The 19,811-nt window shown below is 42.6% G+C and overlaps 1 protein-coding gene across 3 annotated transcripts in view; it reads right to left on the reverse strand.

Annotated features, from left to right (window-relative positions):
* The window catches only part of DPYS (dihydropyrimidinase), a 49,199-nt gene that overhangs the window by 16,051 nt on the left and 13,337 nt on the right, over positions 1–19,811 (reverse strand). For all 3 annotated transcript variants that reach the window (XM_008172611.4, XM_065586000.1, XM_065586001.1), the window contains exons 2-6: positions 15,768–15,926; positions 12,708–12,887; positions 11,010–11,199; positions 3,793–3,949; positions 692–833 (exon numbers count right to left, since the gene is read on the reverse strand). In XM_008172611.4, the coding sequence (XP_008170833.2) occupies positions 692–833; positions 3,793–3,949; positions 11,010–11,199; positions 12,708–12,887; positions 15,768–15,926 (828 nt within the window). The remainder of the gene's footprint in view (positions 1–691; positions 834–3,792; positions 3,950–11,009; positions 11,200–12,707; positions 12,888–15,767; positions 15,927–19,811) is intronic.

Below are 19,811 nucleotides of genomic sequence, written 5' to 3' on the forward strand. Positions count from 1 at the left end.
TGTCCTGATTTACATCCTTGGGAATCCCCCTGACATTACACAGAGTGTAAATCAGGGCAGAATACCACCCAGAGTGTGTAACATGCATATTTGCTTTGCATCCCAAGTACAGGTTTACAAAATAGATCACAATCAATAGAGAGAGATGGGTGGGCATTTCTTAAGTGATAAATTAATATATTTTGAATGTACATTACCAGCAAGAAATTCAGATTCACCAGGTAAAAGGAGTTCAATTCAAAATTCAATTAAACCAATGTTCTCTAGAGCTTTTAATAGTACTGAATTGGTCAGAGTGTTCTACATTCCAGTGTCAACTCACCCAGCATGTGATAGATAATCAACACCTCTGAAAGCCAGGTCACTTATTTAGATTTCTAGCTTTAGTCATAAACGTTTGAAAAATGTGACTGCTAGCTTTCAGCTTTTGTTTCTAGTCCAAAGGACCGGATCCTGAGAGGTGCAGAGCACCTCCTTTGAGGGCACTGGATTCTGGAGTCAATGGGAATTGAAAATGTGTTACCAAAAATTGCATTTGGGTCCTTGCCGCTTCATCTAACCAGATGCCATAATAGCCAATCTAAAGGGTCTGGGAAGCTAGTATTTTTAAGAAGTTACATTAGCTTTTGTTGGGGATATAGATGGATTTTTCTGCTCCAACATCAGCTTAATCATGAGAAAAAATACTCACCACTCCTTTTTCCCATATGACAGACATCCTGTCCTCTACACCGTTCACCCCGTTAGGGATCTTGGTGAAATCATCCTTCCCCAGAGCTTTCTGGCAGATGTCGAAGGTGCAGTTGTCAGTCCCTGTCACAGTTAGGTCATCACTATAAAGAAATGAGATATGCCATGAAGTGGAGTATGCCATCACACTCCTATGGACATGAGAGCTTGTGGGAAGGCTGGCCATGCCCAGCTATCCCTCCTGAAAAAAGCAGCTAGCCCTGCCAATCTGAGTTCAGTTCCTTGCCCCCATGAAGAGTAACTGCTTCCAAGTAGAGACATCCACTCCTCCTCTGCAATGCAGTTCTCTCCTACTACACCCAAGGGGCGACATCCAACTTTTCTATGCTTTGTTTTAGATATTTCAAAGGCCTTCTGTGTGCAGGTAGCATCCCCACTTTGCCTCAACCAAAGGGACTGGTTCTGGTCTCATGCTAATTTTACACCAGTATTATTGGAGTTCAACGGTGTTATTCCTGATATGCACCAGTGTCCATGAGAAGAGAATCAGGCCCCACATCTTGGACAGATGACAAGGAAGGAATATAAAAATATTGCTTGAGCATGCAGAAGCATAATCAGGAAAGCCAAAGCACAATTGGAGTTGCAGCTAGCAAAAGGATAGGAAGGGTAATAAGAAGGGTTTCTACAGGTATGTTAGCAACAAGAAGGTGGTCAGGGAAAGTGTGGGACCCTTACTGAATGGGGGAGGAAACCGAGCAACAGATGATGTGGAAAAAGCTGAAGCACTCAATGCTTTTTTTGCCTCGGTCTTCACAGACAAGGTCAGCTCCCAGACTGGTGCATTGGGCAGCACAATATGGGGAGGAGGTGAGCAGCCCTCAGTGGTGAAAGAACAGGTTAAGGACTATTTAGAAAAGCTGGACATACACAAGTCCATGGGGTCGGATTCAATGCATCCGAGGGTGCTGAGGGAGTTGGCTGATGTGATTGTAGAGCCATTGGTCATTATCTTTGAAAACTCATGGCAATCAGGGGAGGTCCTGGATGATTAGGAAAAGGCAAATATAGTGCCCATATTTAAAAAAAAAGGGAAGGAGAATCCAGGAAACTACAGACCAGTCAGCCTCACCTCACTCCCTGGAAAAAGCATGCAACAGGTCCTCAAGGAATCCATTTTGAAGCACTTGTTGGAGAGGAAGGTGATCAGGAACAGTCAACATGGATTCACCAAGGACAAGTCATGCCTGACCAACCTGATTGCCTTCTGAGATAACTGGCTCTGTGGATATGGGGAAAGCCGGGGAAGTGATATACCTTGACTTTAGCAAAGCTTTTGATATGGTCTCCCACAGTATTCTTGCCAGCAAGTTAAAGAAGTATGGATTGGATGAATGGACTATAAAGTGGATAGAAAACTGGCTAGATCATCAGGCTCAATGGGTAATGACCAACGGCTCGTCGTCTAGTTGGCAGCCAGTATCAAGCGGAGTGCCCCAAGAGTCAGTCCCGGGGCCTGTTTTGTTCAACGTCTTCATTAATTATCTGGATGATGGGATGGATTGCACCCTGAACAAGTTTGCAGATGACACTAAGCTGGGGGGAGTGGTAGATATGCTGGAGGATAGGGATAGGGTCCAGAGTGACCTAGACAAATTGGAAGATTGGGCCAACAGAAATCTGATGAGGTTCTACAAGGACAAGTACAGAGTCCTGCACTTAGGACGGAAGAATCCCATGCACTGCTACAGGCGGGGGACCAACTGGCTAAGCAGCAGTTCTGCAGAAAAGGACCAGGGGATTACAGTAGATGAAAAGCTGGATATGAGTCAACAGTGTGCCCTTGTTGCCAAGAAGGCTAATGGCATATTGGGCTGCATTAGCAGGAGCGTTGCCAGCAGATCAAGGAAAGTAATTATTCCCCTCTATTCGGCGCTAGTGAGGCCACATCTGGAGTACTGTGTCCAGTTTTATGCCCTCCTACTACAGAAATGATGCGGACAAATTGGAGAGAGGACAATAAAAATGATTAGGTGGCTGGGACACATGACTTACGAGGATAGGCTGCGGGAACTGGGGTTATTTAGTCTGCAGAAGAGAAGAATGAGGGCGAATTTGATAGCAGCCTTCAAGTACCTGAAGGGGGGGGTTCCAAAGAGGATGGAGCTTGGCTGTTCTCAGTGGTAGCAGATGACAGAACAAGGAGCAATGGTCTCAAGTTGCAGTGGGGAAGGTCTAGATTGGATATTAGGAAACACTATTTCACTAGGAGGGTGGTGAAGCACTGGAATGGGTTACCTAGGGAGGTGATGGAATCTCCATCCTTAGAGGTTTTTAAGGCCTGGCTTGACAAAGCCCTGGCTAGGATGATTTAGTTGGGGTTGGTTCTTCTTTGAGCAGGGGGTTGGACTAGATGACCTCCTGAGGTCTCGTCCAATCCTAATCTTCTATGATCTGCAAATGCTGCAGAATGACAAATGTATCCCTTTCTTGAGGTTTGACTTACTTTGTTGTTTCAGGTTTCAGAGTGGTAGCTGTGTTAGTCTGTATCAGCAAAAACAACAAGGAGTCCTTGTGACACCTTAGAGACTAACAAATTTATTTGGGCATAAACTTTCGTGGGCTAAAATTTGTTAGTCTCTAAGGTGCCACAAGGACTCCTCATTGTTTTTGTTGTTTCAGTCACCAATAAAGTCTCAGCTTAAGCTTTCTCCTCATGGTGGTTTCCTAAGGATTCCTGCGGGACCCCCCAGTCTCTGCCCCTCCTTCCTTCTGAGTAGAGGGTCATGCTGCTGGAGGGAACAAGCCCTAACTGGCACCATGAGTCAGCAGAATTTACTCAGCAGTTTGATGCAGGGTTCAAACTCCTGCTAACCAAAAGGGTTAGCCAAGGAGCCGGGCATCCCAAAGTGTGGCTACAGATCCTGCCATCTGATTACACCTTTTCTGCCAACATGCAGCCTTGCTGCCCCATTACTCCTTTGCTAGCAACTTTATTTATTTGAATACAGAAAGTGCTGTAGCTGTGACCCATTAATAAATCATCTAATGGGTCTCATACACAATACAGCAGGACTTCTCACTGCTTTTTAGTCTGCTTACTTGGCTAGTAAGTTCATGAGGAAATCAGGTGTTGAAGGGTCTGGCCTCAGTGGAGGTCCCATGACATGTCCTGCAGCGTGATGCCATTCTTTATGCCAGTAGTGAGTGCCATCTGTACCAAGACTAGCAGCAATAGGTTCCCCATATACTACCTTCCCTGAAAAACAAACATGAGGAGTTAATATAATCATTAAAAAGTATTTAAGGCAACAAATACTGTAAAATGCTGGTTTTGTAGTTTCTCTTCCCTGCTCTTCCTAAAGATGGTGGATTTAAATTTGAAAAAACATGTATAGTCTCTGTCATCTTAAACTAGATACTAATGTACAGTAGAATACAACACGTAAACTAATACAGCATCTCCATTATGAATATGTTATTGATCATCCTCTGATATGTTTTCTTATGTTGCTTGGGAAAGCTTTTTCAATTATATTTCTGTCAGACATACTATTATTGATTTTTTATATTGTTTGCTTAGTGTGCAGAAGACATTTCAAAAGGAACATAGTCCCAGGTTACATTAAATTATATCAGAGGTCTGGAAGTTTCTTCATAATGGGATAAATATATTTGGAATGATTGTTCTTCTTGGCATTATAAAATGTGTCAATTATGTGGTGGTACAGAGAGAGAGACCTTCCAAGTTTACATTTTTAACTGTCTGAACTACAATTGTGTAACAGGTAATCAAGAGAACAAAACTCACTTGGAGTCATTTTGGAGAGATGTTGAGCTAAAAAAAGCTAATAAAACTTCTGGTCAACCACAGAGACATTTTTAATCACTGTAACTTTAAAAGTCTTGGGGGGGGAAAAAAAAAAACCCACAAGCCTCACAGGAAAATTCTACCCAGATGTATCATATGAAATTTCAGGGGGAATGTTTCTCTCTGGGGAAGGTGGTAGTGCTGGAGTTTGAAAATAAAATGATTACTAAAAGTACCAACCTTAATTACAGAGTGGCTACTTCACCACCCAATCAATGGAAAAATAAAATTTTAACAAGCATTATCAAAAACATAGATGATATCAGATAATTTTAAATGACTTTCACTGGTATTATCACTGCACATTCACTAAGAAGGCCCTAGTTCTGGTGAACCTCTATAACAGAATATTGAAATCAAAGATGCAATATATCTGGAGTCTGTAACATTACAGCTGGTTAACTGAAATCAGTCTGCCCAAAATATCATAACGGTTCCAGGTGTGACTGGCTATGTTCCCTGGTGGGTGAGAATTTTATTCTGCTCTGCAGCTGCCCTACAGCCTGTTTAAAGGAATAAACAGTAATACTTTTTATGTATCTATATAGAGCACTTTACAAGCATAAACTAATTAATCCTTACCATACCCTTATGAAGGAGATAAATATATTTTACTATCCCTATTTTACAAATGGGGTAAATAAGGCAAAAATGGCTAAGCAACTCTCCCAAGATCACTGAAGGTTTCAGCGTCAGAGCTAGGATTGAACTCAGTAGTTGCTGGCACAATACTATACTTGCCCTTTTCGTGGGGTGACTGGTATCCCGCTACTGTGGAATTAATGAACCTTCATGGGTGCACCAACAAAGCTTAATGGAAACGTAATGAACTATAAATGTTTCTGTAGTGGAGAGCTATCTGCATGCTTTGATATGAGCCACAGTAAAACATGACTGTAAGGTTTGAACACGTGAGGTTCCTAAACACTGGTCCTCTGTTTGGTTCAATGTTTTATTTGTACATGGGAATGCCACAACACATCTACAGCCAGACTGAAGGATCTAGGATTTGTTTATTAGCAGGCTTGTGTGCAGTGACACATTGCAGGATTATCATGATTTTTAAACATCACATTTGGCATGAAAAGTGCAGGGAAGGAAGGAAGGATGGTCCAGTGATTAGGGCACTAGGCTTGGGCTCAGGAGACTCTCGTCTCGTTCTCTACTTTACAACAGATTTTCTGTGTCATCTCAGGAAAAGCACTCAATCCCTCTGTGCCTCGATTCCCATCTGCAAAATGGGGATAATAGCACTGTCCTGTCTCAGAGAGGGAGTGGGAGGAGAAATACAATAAAGGTTGTGAGGTGCTCAGATACTGCCTACCATAAAGAAAGCGGGTCAGGAATTTTTTTTTTTTTAAGTTAAGAATGATTACATCCAAAAATATCACCATGTGTCAAAACCAAAACTCTTGTGGGGAAAGGTTTTTCAGGTGCAGGATGGAAATTCTGTTCAAAGCCACAGAGATACAAAGCCCAGGGGTTTGGGCACAGACCTGGGATTTGGGGACTTGGGTTCAGAACAGGGAACTTGAACTCCAGACTCCCATGTCCGTGAGTGTCCTAACCACCAGCCTATGGCTTTCTTTTCTCTCTTCCCACCTCTCCTCCTGCCATGATGCAAAATGGGGGGAAATTGTGGGGCAGAAAAGCCCAGCTCTAATCATAAACATATGTACTATACAAGTATATGTACTATCATACAAGTATGATAGATACATAGATTCATGCTGTGATGACTGTCAAAGAGCTTGGACCCATATTGGTGAAGCTATGCCACAGAGTAAATTGATACACTACTACAAACAGGTTACAGAATCCACACAGAGAATTGCATGGCTCAATTTCTATCATTTTTCTCTGGGCCACAAGATTGTTGGGAAAGTTCCCAACTCAAGGGGTGAGTTATTATCCAGTGCTAACAGCACTGTGCAGTATGAGGGAAGGATGTTGCACTGTGACAAGAGCTACCCCAATTTAAGGTCTCCTCTGAAGGGCAACTTCTGTTTGTGGCTCTCCCAGTGGAAATTAAGGGTACATCTATACTTACCTCCAAGTCCGGAGGTAAGCAATCGATCTTCTGGGATCAATTTATCGCGTCTTGTCTAGATGCGATAAATCGATCCCGGAAGTGCTCGCCGTCGACGCCGATACTCCTGCTCCGCGAGAGGAGTACATGGAGTCAACATGGGAGCCTGCCTGCCGCGTGTGGACCTGCGGTAAGTTCAAACTAAGATACTTCGACTTCAGTTATTTTATTCACGTAGCTGAAGTTGCATATCTTAGTTTGAAGTGGGGGATTAGTTTGGACCAGCCCTAAATGTCCCCTCACACCTTCTGAAAGGGATAAGGCATAGCCTCACCAAAAAGCTAGATCTCAATAAACCAGATTCTGATGTCTGTGTGACTGTTTTATTTGCACACAGACAGCCACTGCATTACCGGTATGTAATTCATTTATTTGTGAATGTCTGTAAGATGACAAAAAAAACATCTCATTCATTCAATGTCAAGATAATCTAGTGCCACCAGTTCACAGGGGCTGAAGTTTTCAGACATGCAAGCAGTGCCTTTCTTTGGTGATTGGCATTCTTTTTAAGTTATATTCCCAGCAGGGTGTTGTACCATTCCTCAATTGCGTTGTGAAGATTAGGTATACAAAAATGCTGTAGGACCATTTTTAAGCTTCGATCAATCCTGATAAGCCTGCAGCTATTGGTGTAGGGCTTCTAGTACTGATCTAATTTTGTTCTCCAGCTACATCAGTTACCAGATGGTTTCAGCATCTCTCAGGACACAGATATTAGTAATCTTCTCCCATGGGCTCAGTTTGCTTTGTCACATACTGGTGAATGTTATTTTTCTCATTATTACTTGGCCTTTGGCTTGCAGAGTTTTAAGCTTCCAGTCCCATTTATCTAATTGTATTATGGAGTTAGGCAAAGAGAGGAGGAGAAAGATACAAAGAAAAGAAGATGGGAACCCCAGGACTCTCTTCCAAGACCTAAGCAGTAGATCCTTTGTATTATATCCATTTATTTTCAAATTTTAAAGGACGGGATTCTGCACTGCCTTCTAAGAGGCACAACACAAAATTCACAGCCACGGTTTGGGGTGCGGGGGATTTGAGTTTAGGCCACATGTGCTCTCCCAATTCTGGGCTGCCACAGGGGCCTGAGAGACCTCCGACGGAACAGACATTTCTGAGGGTTTGCTGAGGTTACAGCAGCCTGTCTTCAGCTGCGTGTGTGGGGCAGCTCCACCTACACCTTCAACCTGCAACACTCCTCTCCTACACTCACCATGCCTCCTACCCTGGGTCTTGTGGCGGCAGTGCTTATGCAAAGCCTGTGCTGGGCGGAATTCTCCCCTGCTGGGGCTGGCTCAGCAGCAGAGGAGAGAATTCCTCTCAAAATGAATTTCACTGTGAACTACTGTGAAAAAAGCCTGCAAAAATGGCACTGTGGGGTTCCGTGATTGTCTGCCAATAGTTCCATATCGGAGTTTCAGCGTTTACAAGTGCATAGATTTTTTCAATTCTCAGCCCAGCACACTCTGGGATAAATGAGTCAAGCTGGTTCTTTCTGGCTCATGTATCATCACTCATGATGAAGTTTCTGCAATCAGAACATAACCCGAAGTGCTCCCATGAGTGGGAAGGAGCATAAACCTGCAGATTCATTTTCAGTAATGGCCTTGAGTCTAGCGTGCTGCAGCTTCACCAGGTTAAATTTGGACATTTTTGCTGATTTTACTATTTCTTGCATTTCATTCTGACCATGACTCACTGAATTTAGAGGTAAAATAATATTACAACCTACCTTAAACCAACAAGCCAGGACATTCTGAGGGAAGGCTCTATTAGCTCAACCTGCTTGTGCCTACAGACACTATACTGGGGTAATGCAGTGACAGATCAGACCCATAATACCTTTGCATTTGTCACATTTTCTTGTATTTAATAAAAATACTAAGCAGGAAGCAAGCCCCTTCCGGTCATTTTGACTGCTTTTGCTGTACTTTAAAGTCGGTTCTGTTTGAAAATAGTTGTGGTTCTTAGTTGTCTCTTCATTAAACATTTAGCTGGGCTGGCACTGCTGCTTCCACATGAATTGGTCTATCACTAAGTGCACTGCCTGCTTCAGATTTATTGTCAAACCTCTCTGCAGTTCAAGGAGAGGTATAATCTTGAGACCCATCAACTGAAATCATGTCACACTTGAAGATTTGATCCTTGCATGTTATTTATTGGGATAAAATTTTCAGAAGCATGTAAGTGATTTAAGAGCCTAAATCCCATTTTCAGAAGTGAGATTTACACATCTGCAATTCAGAGCCTAATCTGACCTGTCAGATGAACCTTAGCTGGAATGGTCTTCAAGGGCTTTGTTCTGTATGTTTAGTCCAGCAATCTTCTTACTCTACAGGGACATTCTGTTTATAATTTGGCCAATTTTGGTATGTTGTTTTTGCATCAATCTTTTAAAAATCCCAGGGGCTGGATTTTTTAATTGGTCAAAATCCACTCTCAGGCCCTATGTACATTAGAAAGTTTTGTGCTTTAACTATAGTGGTACTCCCCCCACCCCCATAAAACATGGACACAGTTATACCAGAAACAAAGTGCTTACTGTATATTGGTATAGCTATTCTGTAGGGGAAGCGGAATAAGCTATACAAGTAACCTTTATACCAGTACCCACACTGGGGCTTTTACAGATATAAACTATTTCAGTCAAAAAACCCACACGCCCAACTGAAGTAAAAGTTTTTCCGGTAAAACTTTTAAGTGTAGGCCAGACCTCATTTCCCTCATGTAAACCTGGAGCAACTCAATGAAGTAATTCCAGATTTCTCCAGGGTAGCAGGAAACAGAATGCAATCAGTTTGTTCTTTGTGCCTAGTCACCAGTAATCCTACATGGACTCCAGGACATACATATAACATGAAGGAGACCTTATAAGTGTTACAGGTTTTGCCAGCATTACAGAATTCTGTATTGACACAGCGTAGTACAAAACACCTTTTCCTGTCATCTGGCCTTTACATTTGCTTGTCAAAATTTCTGCTTTCACCTGGATATTTTGACTGAGTTTGCAGTTTCTTATATTTGATTCTGACACCACTTCACTGAATGAATTTACAAAGGCATACAGAGAGTTGGATTCCACATTACTACCAAGAGTGTCACCTAGTGGACAAATCTAGTTTAGCACAGTATTGATAATCTGCTGCTAAATAGGATACAGGTAAAAGATTCCTTTACATATTTGAATCAATAAGACAGAATCTTATTAGAATACATAATACATTGGCTATCTCCAGTATGTCTATACTTCAAAACAGGATGTGGGTAAACATTACTTTAATCTTATATGTAACAATATTACTGTGCACTTCTATGGAACCTTCCATCCATTATCTCAAAACACTTTAAAGAATTTAACCAAGCCTACAAGGTAGGCCGATATCCAAAAATGTATAGACAGGGAAACTGAGGCATACATGGATCAAGTTGGATCAAGAGGGAAGCCAAGTGGGATCTGAAAAGGCTAGTAATCCATCATGGTTAGAGCTGTGTGAATAGCTGATTTTTCAGTTTGCTGGCAGGCCAGAAAATATGGAAAAATAATTTCATTCAGATCAAACTAAAACCAAAATCCTTCAAAATTTTTGGTGAATCCAAAAGGTTAGAAAAGTTTCACATCCTGTTGACTCATGTTTTGGTTTGAGGCATTTTTTGGATGTTGTTTAAATGTGAAGAAAATGACAGGGGAGACAGTGCCCCGCCCCTCCCCCCCACTTTATCCCAGTGGGGAGAGGATTCACCTGGGATGTGGGGCCTCAAGCTGGGCACCCAAAATTAGTGAGCACTTTATCAAATACTGGTGTTATCCAGCCTGTTTGTGACATCCCACGACTTGATTAAAAACCAAGTGCACTAATAATTCAGAACATCAGTGCAAGTGCCAGACTAAAGCTTTTGTACACAAGGGCAGCATGAAGTTAATGTCTACCCTCAAATGCTCCTGTTTCCTGCTATCAGAATTCCTCATATACCAAGTAGATAGTGAAAATTAGAGAGAGATTTTCCTCTTGCAATTAAGCAAACTGTTTTATTTTTATTAAAGTAGCAGCTGACTCAGAAATTCACTGTAGTTTTATATCTCTGTGCCATGACATAGTGAGCAACCGTGTATGTCTAACACACAGAGGACAAGTACACTCAACCTCTATATACTGCTCGGAGCTACTGTATTTCTCTCCCCTCCAGCAGCAGCTTAAAATGCCCCTACCCATCTCCCAACTATCATCCCCACCCTCAGCCCCCTGACAGGAACCCCAACTGAGGAGCCAGCTAAGACACCTTCCTGAAACCATCCTTCAACAAGCATGACCATTACTCTCATGCCCTGGACCAAGCATGAATGTGCAGTAGGGCAGTTACCTTCTCTTCGTGCATTAGCTATCACCTTCGCTGCAGATTTGCTCATTACATGAACTACATAAAGAGGGCAGTTCACTACGTTTGCTATGGTGATTGCTCTCTGTGTGGCTTCTGCTTCCACCTCTTCAGGACGACACAGTGCATGTCCCTCAGGGCCAGTTATCCCCAGTGCTAACATCTTCTTTGCGCCCTACAGACCACACAAGAATACATATATGTTAGCATTGCTTTAATTAGCAGTGTCAATTATATAAGTGCAGCAGTGGTTTGGCCAACTGAGCTGTCAGCTGATCTGGGTTCTAATCCAGACACTGCAACCGACTTGCTGTGTGACACTGGGTAATTCACTTAGAATGGGATTTTCAAGAGCACTCAGCACTGGCCTACTTCTGCTCCCATTGAAGTCAAAGGTCAGACTCCAATATTTAGAGGGGTGATTTCAAAAATGCTTAAGTGACTTAGAAGCACAAGTGCCACTGGCTTTCAAAGATGCTTATGTGCTTTTGAAAAGCTCACCCTGAACATCTGCGTGCCCGAGTGGACCAATCAGTAGCACAAATACTTACCCACATTATAAAGATACTTAACCACCTGTGTAAAGTACTTTGGGGTCTAGGGATGAAAAGGGGCTAGATGAGCATGAAGTATTATAATTGTCATTGTGTTACAAGTGTTTAAACACTCACTGGTTTGTAGTTTAGTGACAAATGCATTCCTTATTGAGGGACTCTGGAGACTATTGAAGTATCTTTGGCTAGAATAGTTGAAGAAACTCTGAAAACACTAGCCAGCATGGGCAGGACTCTAAGTCATAGCGTGGTGCTTAGGTGAAGACACAGAAGTTACACACCAGCACTAGAGTAAGCAGAAGCTACATATAGATACAAGGACCTTGAGACTTGTGCTCACCCCGTGGACTCTGGAGCCTCTGTGTGCCTGGCTCCATTACTCATAAATGCACTGGGTAAAACACGCACGGGGAATGGCCATGTCTGAGGAGACCTGGAGTTAAGTACTATCCTCATCATGCCACTGAGGCACTTAGCCAAGTATTCCTCCCACTGACCTCACTCCTGCTCTTCTGTGCTCACTCTTCTTGGCAGCTGTGCAGTAATGCTTTCATTATAGAAGGATCATTTCCCACCCCACCACATACTCCTGGGCCTACTCAGTACTTTTCACTTTATGCAGATAAGCACAACCCACTAACTACTTAAGGGAGCTAAACTACGTATACAATAAATAAACACAACATTCGTCTTCATGTTCATGCACAGTTGTTTATTTGACATGCGTAAAAGAAATTCAGAAACATTAAGGGCCTGGTTTAAAGCTCACCAAAGTCAACAGAAGGACTCCTGTTGATTTCAAAGGTGTCTGGGTCAGGCCCTAAAAAGAATTTGATGATTTACTTTGCACTAAGTAGGCTACTTGGCATCATCCAGCACCTATCCAAAATCAAATGGATCCAGTGGTTAGAACACTAGCGTAGCATTCAGGACACGTGGATTTAATTCCCTGCTCCAGCACAGAGACTTTGGGCAAGTCACTTAACCTCAATTCCCCATAAGTAAAATGGGGATAACAGCACTTCCCTACATTACAGTAAAGACAGTAAGGCAGCCTGGTAGTGTGGGAATGGGAGACACGTCAGTACCTTTGACTTCCAAAGTTTAAATCATTGCATCCAACACCTACCTCTGCAATCAAATCCCCATTCTCTGCATGGACCTGAGCAATCGCTCCAATTTGCTTACACTGGGAAAAAGCTGCATATAGTTCACTATCTTTAACCATATACAGATCTTTATAGGCCATAAACATCTTGAAGGAGTTGACCCCTTTGTCTTCAGCAAGAATTCTCATTTCTTCCTTGACCTGAAAGAAAAACAATGTCAACAGTTCCCACAATGCAGCTGTGAAAAATATAATGGTTATCTTTTCCACTTCTATCAGCCTTGCTAAACTGCCATGAGGAGATGAGGATAATGAACAAACCGATGATATTTTACTTGCCCATCAAGAAAAAATGTACTCAGTCCAAGCAAGCGTGGAAAGTAAAATGTTTCAGGGCAATTTATATAGCTCCTTTTATATCAAAGTGTTTCGCAAACTACATACACACACATATAGATGTCCAACACACAAAGAATTTTCAAAGACTGGACATTTTTACCAAAGAAATTGGTGCAAAGAGCCTGGAATTTGTGGAAAGATCCCTGCACCATATGCTGATTAATATTCAATTTCTCTCTCTCAAAAGGTTAGAGAGTGGAGTAGGTCTGGGCAAGTTTTGATCCAGGAGTTTAGATCTTTCAGACCAGATGCTAAACCAACTGTGTCCCTTCTGGGAATTAACCTCTGGCATACTCAAAGAGTAAGGACAAATCTGGAATGACTGATAAGGAAAAGGTTTCTGCTGTTTAGGGCTGTGACCTGGGGGCTACGTAATATTCAGTCATTTGGGATATTTTGTTCCAGTTCTCAAAAGCAAATCTAATCATCATCTACATGGAAACCTCCTTTGTCTCTTGCATGGATCCCAAGCCATGGGATCTCTGGGCTCGGTAGTCTCAAAGGCCCAGATCACTAACAGTATATCCCGGAGCTGGAAGGGATTCATATTTCATAGCCTTGTGTTTCCCACCCTGAGTACTAACTGGACCCAGAGGCATCTTCTAAACCCCCAAACCTCTCCGTGGTAACCAAAGGGATCTCATAGGCTGGTGCCTTAAAACCTTCAGCTTACTTTTTTAATTTGTATTTGTTTTGCGGGCAGGTTGAATTTTACTGCTGGGATTTAAAGGCAACTTCTTCCCAGGCATGCTAGGAAGTTAGCAGATTCTGGACTGACAAGATGGAAGCAAATAGGAAGAAAGATCCCCATGTAGTGTGCTCTGTTAAATGTATTGGTTTAAAGGCATAAGCCTGTAATAGCTGCTAGGCCACCAGGGAACTTGGGAGTGTGAGGGCAACCAGGTGAAGATTTCCGGGCCCAGCCCCTGTGTGTTTTGTGGATGGCCAAAATTTATATTTAGATTAAAAACAGCCAAATTACAGAATTTGGAAGAGACCCTGGAACTGGAGGGGAGGGAAGGGAAGGAGTGTATATGCCCAATCTAGGGAGCCTCTCTCTCCAATATCGGAATACCTGCCCATCTGGGAAGCCCCTCTTGCCACACACCCCCCCCCCATTATTCTAGCGCATATGCCAGTCTGAGAAGCCTTTCCTTTGCCATTCTAGGGCATACTCCTATTTGGGCCTGAATATGCCTGATAAATTGCAGTCTGTGTCATTAGTAGGAGACACATCACAGTATCACTTTGCTGGGTCTTGGTCACCCACTAAAATTGTTTCTATATAGTGATGTAAGGCAGTGTCATGGATAAGGAACAGTGCTGAAAATTCAGAGGCCTGGGTTTTATCATCAGAACTGACACAGACTTCCTGGGACCTTGCACAAGTCATTTAGACCCTGAGCCTGCAACTGACTCTGCTTGGGTGGAACCATAGGGTTCTGCATAGGTGCAGGAATTTGCCCACATTTATCCAGTTGCAGGTTTGGAGCGTTAACTGCTCAATAAAATGAAGATGATAATACAATACTTCTGATTGTTACTTTGAAATCCTCTGAGGATTATTATTAAATGATCATTAATTATGATCTCTAACATCTGGGTGGGTCTACTCCAGGGAACCTATGAGATCCATTAGACCCAAGAGAGACTTCTGAACTGGATATTAGAACATTTACTCTAGGATCAAAGATGTCAAACATTTAACACACTTGCTATATTCATTTAGGTATGGCGGGGCGGGGTGTTGGTGGAGATGAAACTAATAGGTCTGTTTTGTCTTTAAACTCTAGGATTTGGTAAAGGAATTCTAAAGAATCTAAGTTTTCTGTTGCATTACATTAGAATTAGATGCAGTAGCTGCTAGAGCTTGAGGAGCTGGTGGCATACCAAAAGGGCATGACATATGTACATGTCTTCATCTGGTTTGCCCAGCTTTCCCTTTCTGTCTGAAAAATGTAGGGACTTCCATTTTTCTTGATAAATTAAATGCATTTATGCAGCCCAAGACTACAGAACAAAATGAATGGAATTATAAATATAAAGCCAGGGCATGTCACTAACTTACACTTAGCCAGCATTAATGGTATTTTCTACTGTCCTAAAGCTCATGCATTAAGCTTTACTGGCTAATTTATTTGATACCATTACAAAGTTGTGACCAATGCATGAAGTGCTCAGTGCACAGAATCCCATGCCCTGGGTGTTACAGGACTACTGTCTTAGTGTGTAATTTTGGGAGTTAAAAATAGGAACTGGAAAGAACCATATATTAGTATCATACCATTATTAATAGAGCACCTCACATTCTAGATGATCCCAAAGAATGGGTCTCATTCTGAGAAATGCAAAATTCCTGAAAGTCCCATTGAAATCAATGGAAATTTTAGGTGATCATCAGGGTCTTAGTACTTCTCTTGGTCAGGCCCAGTATACACAAGAATGAATGGGGTTTTCCTGGAGATCTCTCAGTTAAGAAATTGACAGCCCCAGTTGTGTTCAGTTTGTGAGATCTAACAAAATCACAGACTAAGGCAATACTACCGCAGGCCTTTGCAAATACAGGTAAGTATTAATATGTTTTACTTATGTTAGCATGTTACACTTTACATCTGAAATCTAGTCATGAATAATTCAACTTAACATTAAGAAATCAATATAGCGTCACACTATTGTATCTACCTTGCTGCTCCAGCATGTAACTGCCACATGCAGTGCATAATCACAGCAGACTTTAGGATCTGCCCAGCTCCTCCATGTGTCATAGGCTTCAACAAGGGAACAGCCTTTCTGAGGTATTGCAAAGTCGATGATCATAGTGGTGCCTCCTGCTAGAGCAGCCTGAAATCACAGGAGTTGCAGTTATTTAGTCATCGGTGAAGAAAGGTTCCTCTCACTTCGGGTATGTCTACACTATGAAATTACTCCAATTTTACAGAAGTCAATTTTGGGGAACAGATTAGATTGTATAAAGTCAAGTGCATGTGTCCACACTAAGCACATTAATTTGGTGGTGTGCATCCATAGAACCGTGGTAAGCATCGACTTTCGGAGCGGTGCACTGTGGTAACTATCGCACAGTTCCCACAGTCTCCGCTGCCTATTGGAATTCTGGGTTGAGCTCCCAATGCTTGATGGGGACAAAAATTTGTCACAGGCGGTCATGGGTAAATGTTGTCAGTCAAGCCCCCCTCCGTGAAAGCAACGACAGATAATCATTTTGTGCCCTTTTCCCTGGATTGCCCGAGCAGACACCATAGCACAGCAAGCATGGAGCCCGTTCAGCCTTTTTTCCACTGTCACCGTATGTCTACTGGATGCTGCTGACACACGCGGTACTACAGTGCTACACAGCAGCAGCTGCAGCTCCTTGCCTTTGCAAGTTAGCAAAGACAATTACCAGTCATACTGTATCGTCTGCTGCTGTCATGGGTGCTCCTGGCCGGCCTCCGTGAGGTCGGTCGGGGGCACCTAGACAAAAATGGGAATGACTCCCCAGGTCATTCTCTTCTTTAAGTTTTGTCTAATAGAGATTCAGTGCTGCCTAGAATATCAGGCAAGCCTACTAAAGAACCACAGATGCAAGCGGCCACTATGGGTCAGAACCCCAGACATCCTGCAGAAATGATGAGCTGCATGCCATTCTAGGGGGTGCCCGTACAACAACCCCACCCATTGCTTCCCTCCTCCCCAACCCCTCCTGGGCTACCTTAGCAGTTATCCCCCCATTTGTGTGATGAAGTAATAAAGAATGCATGAATTTGAAACAACACTGACTTTATTGCCTCTGCAAGGAGAGATCAAAGCGGGGAGGGGAGGGCGGTTGGCTTACAGGGAAGTAGAGTGAACCACCATTCTGCACTTGCTCAGCCTATAGTCTGTCCATCATGGCCTTGGAGATTTTTTTAAATGTTTTGGGATTCCGTCTTTTGGAACGGAGTTCCGATAGCATGGATTCGTCTCCCCATACAGCGATTCTGGGACCGCATGGTCACCTGTGCTGATGAGCTCTGCATGGTTACCTGTGCTGATCAGCTCTCCACGCTGGGGAAACAGGAAATGAAATTCAAAAGTTTGGGGGCTTTTCCTGTCTACCTGGCCAATGCATCCGAGTTCAGATTGCTGTCCAGAGCGGTCACAATGGTGCACTGTGGGATAGCTCCTGGAGGCCAATACCATCGAATTGCATCCACACTAACCCTAATTCGAACCGGCAATGTCGATTTCAGTGCTACTCCCCTCATCGGGAAGAAGTATAGAAATTGATTTTAAGAGCCCTTTATGTCGACAAAAATGGCTTCGTTATGTGGACGGGTGCAGGGTTAATTCAATTTAATGCTGCTAAATTCGACCTAAACTCGTAATGTAGACCAGGCCTTCTCTTCCTTCTCCATGATGTTGCTACATCTTGTATGTCTTCAAAATCAATATTTCCTCTCTATGCCCACCTTTGTCTGTGCATTGAAAATCTATATGCAATTTAAGACTCATCTTGTATGAAATCGGAGTATAGAGTGCGATGGTGCAGAGACCTACCTGATTTCCATCAAGTAGGACTTTAACTTTCTGCTTAGGTGTGTCACAGATGTAAAGGGCCAAGTAATGAAGCAGGGCTGAGGACTGAGGTTCCAACCAGGCATTCAGAAGGAAACCAGGAAACTAAGACTAAACAAACTAGATAGTTACACAGGCCCCAAACTGCACTAAAGATTTGAGAGTCTGCAGCATTCCTGCATCATTGAACGTCTCTAACCAGCTGGTACATGAAACAGGGAGAAAAGTGCCAGAACCACCGTAGGCACACAAATCAAAGTGGATATGCTTTTCTAGGGTCTGATGAGTTGGCAAAATAAATCCAAATATCAGCAGAATAACAATGGAGGCAGAAAGGATGCCTTTGAATTATGGTACCTCCAATATAGAACAGCATCAGTTTAAAAACCTGAGCCTTGTGGGACACCAAAATTACTTTTAAAAGTATTTTTTAAATGTATTTATCAATTGAAAGAGGGGATAACCCAGGGAAGTGGCAAAAAACTCACAGATGACGCACAGTTAGCTAGGTAAGTCATTACTAGAGAGGACTGTGAGGGACCTCAGAAAGACCTAATAAAAGGTAGGTGATGGGCTTCACAATGGCAAACGAAATTCAATGTTGAGGAATGTAGAGTAATGCAGACTGGAAGAAACACATTGCTGGGTTCTTCCGTAACTGTAACCAGTCAGTAAAAGACTTCTATCTCAATGTGGGCAATTCAATGGAAACCTCTGTTCAAAACAGCAATTATAATGCTTTTTATATAAATCAGTGGTACAGCCCCACCTGGAATACTAGGTTCAGTTTTGGTCACCTTATCTAAAAAAGACAGCAGAAATAGAAGGGATTCAGAGAGGGGCAACAAAAATAATTAGGAAAGGCTCCTGTGTACAAAAAGATTGAAAAGACTGGGACCATTTATTTTAGAAAAGGAAAGACTAAGATGGACATGAGGTGCTGGGAAAACAAATCAGGTGCTCTTATTTATCCTCTAATACATAGTGCACAAATAAGGACACATTCACTCACAACAAATTTAGGATTGATACAGGAAACATATTTTTCAACAGTCCACATTTAACCTCTGGAACTCATTGCCACAAGAGATCAACTGCAAAAGCATGGTTGTATTCCAGAAAGGATTAGACAGTTACATGGAAATATCTTTTTACATGAAAAAAAAAAACTTTTTTTGGTGGGGACACAAACACTCACACTTCAGACATAAATCAACCACTATCTGCGTGGAGTTAGGAAGGAACTTGCCTTCTAAGGAGTATTATTCATTAATTGTCCACTGTGGGGTTTTCTTTGAAGCATCTTGTAGTAGGTCACTGTGAGAAATAGGATACTGGACTAATAAAGCACCAATCTGCTCCAGCCTGTCAATGCTCTTATTATTTAGTTTGATCAGCCAGAAGCTCTCCTCCTCTGAATAGTATCCCTTTGCACAGCTGTTAAGCCGAGGTCAGATCAAAATTCACTGGGGTTCACATTAACATTGCAATACCCTTTTCCTATTTCCATCTCACTCAGCCTGTTACTGAGTCTTGTCCTTTCCTAAACCTGTTTGCTGAAGCCACCAGAATTTACCATGAGCTATTTCTTCTTTCAACCTCACAGTCCCTTCTTTGTTTCCCAAAACAATTTAATATTCTACCTACCACTACCTGGATGCCAGAATTGGACATTTTTTTTGCCATAAACAGGGCTGGCTCCAGGCACCAGCCGACCAAGCAGATGCTTGGGGTGGCACCTTGAGGGGGGCGGTGCTCCGGCCGGTTGGGGAGAGCGGGGCCGCGGCCGGGCTCGGCGCCCTCTCCTGCTGCGCTCCCCGCCGGGGGCCGGAGGCTTTTTTGCCTGGGGCGGCAAAAAAGCCAGAGCCGGCCCTGGCCACAACAGTTTTTCTGTTTCTCTTTGTGGATTTCAAAGCAATGCTCTTAAAAGAGCAGTCAGGAGACTTTTGAACATTTATAGTGAGATTTTATTTTGAAACAAAAACAGCCCATCTCATAACACAAAATACAATAAAACCTTGTTGGTAAGCATTTTTTAAAAATAGGTATTTCCACCTCCTTACCCTGTCTGCCTATCTTTTTTTCCTTGACATCTGCAACTACAGATATGCAGTGCTTTTATTTATTAAACTAGGATGACAAAATTCAATCCCCTAGCTAATCATTTACACT

This window comes from Chrysemys picta, chromosome 2 (assembly GCF_011386835.1).
Source record: "Chrysemys picta bellii isolate R12L10 chromosome 2, ASM1138683v2, whole genome shotgun sequence".
In the NCBI taxonomy this organism is placed as follows: domain Eukaryota; kingdom Metazoa; phylum Chordata; order Testudines; family Emydidae; genus Chrysemys; species Chrysemys picta.